Source organism: Phaethon aethereus, assembly GCF_964289735.1.
Source record: "Phaethon aethereus genome assembly, chromosome: 3".
Lineage (NCBI taxonomy): Eukaryota > Metazoa > Chordata > Aves > Phaethontiformes > Phaethontidae > Phaethon > Phaethon aethereus.
Genome location: NC_138576.1, coordinates 88039254 through 88045946, shown reverse-complemented (window position 1 = coordinate 88045946; position 6693 = coordinate 88039254). Strand labels below are relative to the sequence as shown.

At 41.6% G+C, this 6693-nt stretch overlaps 1 protein-coding gene across 1 annotated transcript in view; it reads right to left on the bottom strand.

Annotated features, from left to right (window-relative positions):
• Positions 1–2255: 2255 nt before the first annotated feature.
• The window catches only part of WDR64 (WD repeat domain 64), a gene marked incomplete at both ends in the record, with an annotated part of 79671 nt that continues 75233 nt past the window's right edge, over positions 2256–6693 (bottom strand). The window contains 2 exons of the mRNA XM_081998567.1: positions 2256–2339; positions 2964–3044. Of these exons, the coding sequence (XP_081854693.1) occupies positions 2256–2339; positions 2964–3044 (165 nt within the window). The remainder of the gene's footprint in view (positions 2340–2963; positions 3045–6693) is intronic.

Genomic DNA, 6693 nt, shown 5'->3' with positions numbered 1-6693 from the left:
GGCAGTAAATTGATCAGAAAAACTGATTTTAAAAAATCTTATGAAAACAGGTTTTCCCTACTGTGACATGGTAGTGCACTTCTGCAACAAAGCAGCATAAACCAGAAGGAATCTGAGCTGTTGAAAATTATTTTTTTGGGTATTATGGCCATTTCATTCTGTTAAAAGATCTGGTCAAGGCATCTTCTAAACAAACAAAAATACTGGTGCTAAGAGGTATTAGAATGATAATTCTGAAGACTTGTCTACATAGCATTAACAAAACAATTGCAAGGAGCTTTGCTTGGGTTTTGCTTTTTCCATTTCTATAATTGTGTTTAATTAATATAGTTAGCTGAGCTGAAAATAGTGCAGTTAAAGATGGCATGTTCTACAATGCTGTCACCTAAATCCAGGTATCTTTAAATAGGGCTGTTTCTCATTATTTGAACGTAGATCTCAGTCTTTCTTCTGTCTTATCTCCACATGATTAACAAGGAAATCTAAGTGTTTCTGGAAGAAGACATTTGACTAAGATACTTGTTCAACATCTTCATCAATGACCTAGATGAAGGGTTGGAATGTACCCTCAGCAAGTTTGCTGACAATACAAAACTGGGAGGAGTGACTGATACACCAGGAGGCTGTGGGGCCATTCAACGGGATCTGGACAGACTGGAGAGTTGAGTGGAGGGGAACCTCATGAAATTTAACAAGGACAAGTGTAGAGTTCTGCACCTGAGGAGGAACAACCCCATGCACCAGTCCAGATTAGGGGTTGACCTGCTGGAAAGCAGCTCCATGGAGAAGGACCTTGAAGTCCTGGTAGACAATAAGTTATCCATGGGACAGCAATGTGCCCTGGTGGCCAAGAGGGCCAATGGTATCCTGGGGTGCATTAAGAAGAGTGTGACCAGCAGGTTCAGAGAGGTTATCCTCACCCTCTACTGTGTGCTGGTGAGGCATCATCTGGAGTATTGTGTCCAGTTCTGGGCTCCCCGTTCAAGAGAGACAGGGTACTTTTGGAGACAATCCAACGGAGGGCTACGAAGATGATTAAGGGACTGGAACATCTCTCGTATAAGGAAAGGCTGAGGGACCTGGGGCTGTTTAGTCTGGAGAAGAGAAGGCTGAGAGGGGACCTTATCAATGTCTATAAATATCTGAAAGGTGGCCGTCAGGAGGATGGAGCCAGTCTCTTTTCAGTAGTACCACTGACAGGACGACAGGCAATGGGCACAAACTGCAGCCCAGGAAGTTCCACCTCAACATGAGGAAAAACTTCTCTACTGTGAGACGGAGCACTGGAGCAGGCTGCCCAGAGAGGTTGTGGAGTCTCCTTCTCTGGAGACCTTCAAAACCTTACTGGACATGTTCCTGTGCAACCTGCCTTCGGTGATCCTGCCTTGGCAAGGGCAGTGGACCAGATGATCTTCAGAGGTCCCTTCCAACCCCTACCATTCTGTGATTCTGTGGCATATATGTCTATGGAACATCCTATCAACTCTTTGCCTATCCAAGGATGCCAAAGCTCCTGAAACATGAGAGAAATGTTAGAGCAGTACCTCTGGAATAACATTTCTTGTTCTTCAGAGAAGACTGTATGGCTAGCAAAAGAAGAATTTTTGCAGATTTATGGCTCTGAATCTTTAAGTAGTTAATCATAGTGAGGTGCTTTTCCTTCTTGGCCATCAAGAAGTGGAGTGAGAAGGGCTTTTTTGTGAGTATCTTGTTATAATCATACACTGACTTCATTGGATTTTTTTTCTCTGCATGAAGGACTGGAATAGAAGTAAAGATTTGAGTTCTATCTGTTCTACTTAATAATGAAATTGATTTAAAAATAATAGAAAAAAACAAACAGAGAAAAAAGTTGAAATAAGGAACCTGCTAATCCACTTTCCTGAAGATGGATGGTATGTTTATTTGTCTTGACCCTATTCTCCACTGAAACCTGTCTCCATTGTCCATCCAGTGGTACTGGATATATCAGCTTTGTTCCACTGAAGACCTTTAAAAAATAAATTGCAAAATTTCAAGAACTAATTAATATATTCCAGTGAACAGAACACTTTGATAGTGTCTTGTAACAGCATAGAGAAAAAACCATTTGTTGTGCATGTAGCTCACAGAAAAAGTCTGATCTCATTTTTTTGTAAATCCATTGCAGTGCCATTGGCTTCAGTGTAGATGCTTCTAACTTGCCAAGGCACAAGACTCCCAGTATTCTATTTTCTTCTTCCAGAAGAAAACAAAACATAGATTTCCAAGGCACATTAACGATCAGAAGAATAGCACATGTGCCAACTATTTGAACATTGTGCTCCTGAGTTTTCTGTTTTCTGAGATACTCTGTAATGCTGCATGCACAAGCATTAAGTCATACATATTTGAATGCAGGGTACCCTATTCATCCCACCTAACTAGCCATATAGATGTTGGGAGTCTCATCCAACCTAGTTCCCTAGGTATCCTCTATACAAAGAGATCAGCACCTCTGCTAGGGGGGACTGTTTCCATCCTATGATAGGTGGGATAGACAAGGCTATGGACATTCCGGTCTTTCTCCATAGAAGAAACGACCTAGAAAGCCTTGCTAGACAGCTTGCAATACATCAAATCAATAGTACCCATAAAACAGTATTAACTTACAATAGCCAAAGCTTTGTGCAGATAAGAATCAATAGTTTTTGGGCTAGTTAAGAGTCCAGTCTGAGTAAAAAATTAGTGACATGAGGTTGAACAGGAGAAGTAAATGTCTGGAACACTCACTTTGCAGCACGCTCCCTTCAACTGGCTTCCCAAGCTTCAGCCAAATGAAGAATGGAGTTGGATAGGTAGTGATGCAGACCATGTTAGAAAATTAAATTGAGAAGCAGACAGTTAACAGCAGAATGTCAGAGTATGTGATTCTAATAATTTACCAGTGCTAATGGCTTTTGCTGTGTGAGCTACCGCAAAAGGTAGAAAACACTTGTGCTTACCTCATATATAGGAAGAGACCCAAACACTGCACCAGCCTCTCTGTTTCCAGACTCAAAACTTTCCAAAGGTTGTCTGTGGATCTGACCAGGAGAAGACAAAGTCAGTGCATTACTAGCTGAAAACAAAAGGTAATGAAGATATTACTTCTGTTATTGAATTGCATGGTAATATTTACGGTATCTGAAGAAATGTATATCATTACTATGTAGGGAGATTATGGTTTATGCACAGGTTTTCTTTGTACCATGTAAAGGCTGTCTTGAACTTTTTTTTAAATTAGGAGGGGATCATTCTTCTGCTATATATATTATAAAATGCATAACCAGCAAAATTCCAGCTTCCCAAAATCAAGACAGTTAACAACAAAATGCTTTTTATCACCTAAGTTAAATCTAGTTTTAAACCCTTAGTTCTCTCACCTATTAACACCTTGGATAAGCACAGTAAAGGAATAATTTTCAGTGTACTTGTCAGGCTTGGTGGATGCATGCTATCAGAGGACAGTGGAAGTCTAACCAAGGGGTAATGGAGTAAGAACTCCTTCCCAGATTCTAGCTTCATCACAGGGTTCTCAGTCTAGCTATCCTTCTGTTGGGTTTTGCAAATCACAAAAACTTCAGCAGCCAGTTGGGAAAGATGCAGATGAACAAGACATTTCTGCTGTTAACTGTTGAAAGTGTTGCTTTTTTTTTTAATACCTCAGGTACCTTGACAGTTCATCCACACTCACATGAATCCTGAGACTTACCTAGGTATTTGTCCTGGTTTCAGCCAGGATAGAGCTGGTTTTCTTCACAGAAGCTAGCGTGAGACTGTGTTTTGGATTTGGGATGAGAAACTGTTGATAATGTGCTGATGTTTTGGGTTGTTGCTGAGCAGTCAAGGACAGTCCAGTTTCTTGTGCTGGCCTGCCAGCGAGCAGGCTGGGGGTGCACGGGAAGCTGGGAGGGGACACAGCTGGGACAGCTGACCCAGACTGGCCAAAGACATATTCCCTACCATACGACGTCATGCCCAGTACATAAACTGGAGTTGGCCGGGGGGCGGAAATCGCTGCTCGGGGACGGGCTGTCGATCACTGGGTGGTGAGCAATTGCTGTATTGGGCATCACTTGTTCTTGTACATTCCTTTGTTGGTATTATCATTGTTGTTTCCTTCTTTTTTTGTGTCCTATTAAACCGTGTTTATCTCAACCCAGGAGTTTTTTCCCAATTCTCTCCCCCGTCCCACTGCGGGACGGGGAGTGAGCAAGCGGCTGCGTGGTGCTTAGTTGCCGGCTGGGGCTAAACCATGACAGTATTATACTTATGGACAGGGCAGGAAGTGAAACTGTCTTTACATAATATAGCTGTGATTTCACCCTAGGAAGCCAATTTATGGTCCTCCAAAAAGGAAAAAAACCCCACATCTACAGCCTGAAATACTGCAAAGAACTCTTGTTTCCATCAAATTTGAAAACATGAGTTTAATTTGAAAAGGTACATTATACAGAGATTTTCTACTTACATTTTTTCATGGTCTTACTAGTATGTTACTGAGTGTGCTGCAGTAGTAACAGTTTAAGAAATACCGTATCTTCAACAATGTAAAACATTCCAGTGTCTGCCAATTCTAAGCATTACTCATGTGCATTAATTACTAGGCATTACCCATTTCAGAAAGACAGGAAAACTTAATTATGGTGAGCTAATCATATACTCTAGGTATTTGCACAGCCACTGAATAGCACATCTCTAGTCTGAAGTGCAAACTGAAGTCCACTGGTTTGTTCTGCTCTAAGGCAAACAATAGGAAATCAAACCTTGTTCTCATCAAAAGCTTAATCAGAAGGGGACTCCAGTGTATCAAGTATCTTCTGCTATAAGACCTTCAGTGAGTCCTCTTTTCAAATGACTAGGTAAAACTAGGCAGAACCCACCTCTGCTGACTTGTCCCACAACGTATTCAACCACTGACTTTGCTACAGTAAATTTCATATTTTATACCCAGCATCAACATATTTTTCCCACTAATACTGTTCTCTTATTACACAGTGCTGTATCTACAGCTGTTGAACAGCAGGGGACCAATGATCAACTCCCATTACTTTGTAGTGCATGCCTCTATGGCACAAAAGCAGCTACATCAGTTTCCCTGTGGTTTAAACACAGGCTGTTCTGGAGACTGTGCAGCACCCATGACTGGTATAACTGTGACTTAAGTGAGCTCATCAGCTTGTTGCTGCCTTGGGGTGGAATGACAGAATGCCTCAAAAATGCATGCCTGACTGCCTTTGCTTAGCAGCAAGTAATCTACTAGTTTCAAATAGTCAAGCACCCAGATGAGATGAGAGCTGATCTTGTATCTTGGTGTCACAGTCAGCAAGCACAAATGAGAAAGGAAGAACTGGCTGGCAAGACAGAGCAATAAACAGTGGGAAGGTGTGTTCCACTCACCTTGTCATCTTTCACCCAAGGTACACAGAGGAAAGTAGCTGGTCTCATGGAGTAATGTTGTCTTTTACTGACTACTGTTTGGACATTAGGCTGGCTGCATTAGGATATCAGATTGTGGTACTTAGAAGACTCACAGTACCACAAATTTTAGAAGGGGATGTTAAGAGTTCACACCCCTCACTAGCTGTTGACCACTAACCTTTGGGGCAGAATGGTCAGAAAAGTGTTAATGGAAGCTTTTTTTGGCAAATGGCCACAGGATTTGTACGTTTTTCCTTTTCTACTACAACTGCAAGAAAAGTTTCATCTGTTTCGATGACTTCTAAGGGCTAAGTTGGGTAGACATGGAGGAGCTCCACCATTAGTCAATTAGGGCTGCAGAAAGTATTTCAAAACAATATCTAAAGTAACTCATAATTCTACTGGTTTCTGATTTGATGGGAACCCTGAAAGAACTATAGCGTATAACCAGGGATTCACTGTTGTTCTAGTATTTTTACACTTCCTCCAAGTAAACTTAAGATATTTAGGATTTCTATTGGAACATGTGAAAATTCTAGGTTTTTTTTAATGCCGTTAAACGAAATAAATGAATCAGTGTATGCTATCTCCTTTGTGGTGAGACCCCACCTGGAATACTGCGTCCAGCTCTGGAGCCCTCAGCACAGGAAAGACATGGACCTGTTGAAGTGGGACCAGAGGAGGGCCACAAAAATGATCAGAGGGATGGAACACCTCTCCTGTGGAGAAAGGCTGAGGGAGTTGGGGTTGTTCAGCCTGGAGAAGAGAAGGCTCTGGGGAGACCTTATTGCAGCCTTCTAGTGTTTAAAGGGGGCTTATAAGAAAGGTGGGGACAGAATTTTTAGCAGGGCCTGTGGCAACAGGACAAGGGGTAATGGTTTTAAACTAAAAGAGGACAGATTTAGACTAGGTATAAGGAACAAATTTTTCACAATGAGGGTGGTGAAACACTGGCAATGTTGCTCAGAGACGTAGTAGATGCCCCATCCCTGGCAACATTCAAGGTCAGGTTGGACGGGGCTCTGAGCAACATGATCTGGTTGAAGATGTCCTTGTTCATTGCAGGAGGGTGGGACTAGATAACCTTTAAAGGTTCCTTCCAACCCAAACTATTCTATGATTCTATGAAACTGGAATTTGGAAGCGTGAAACAATGAGAATGAAAACAAGAGAGGTTTCTTCAATCCCTCTGTTTATGCATTTTTGTTCTAGCTTGTCTATTGAATGAGAAGTATATGTAGGGTTATTTATAGCTAATTTTTAAATGAGAAA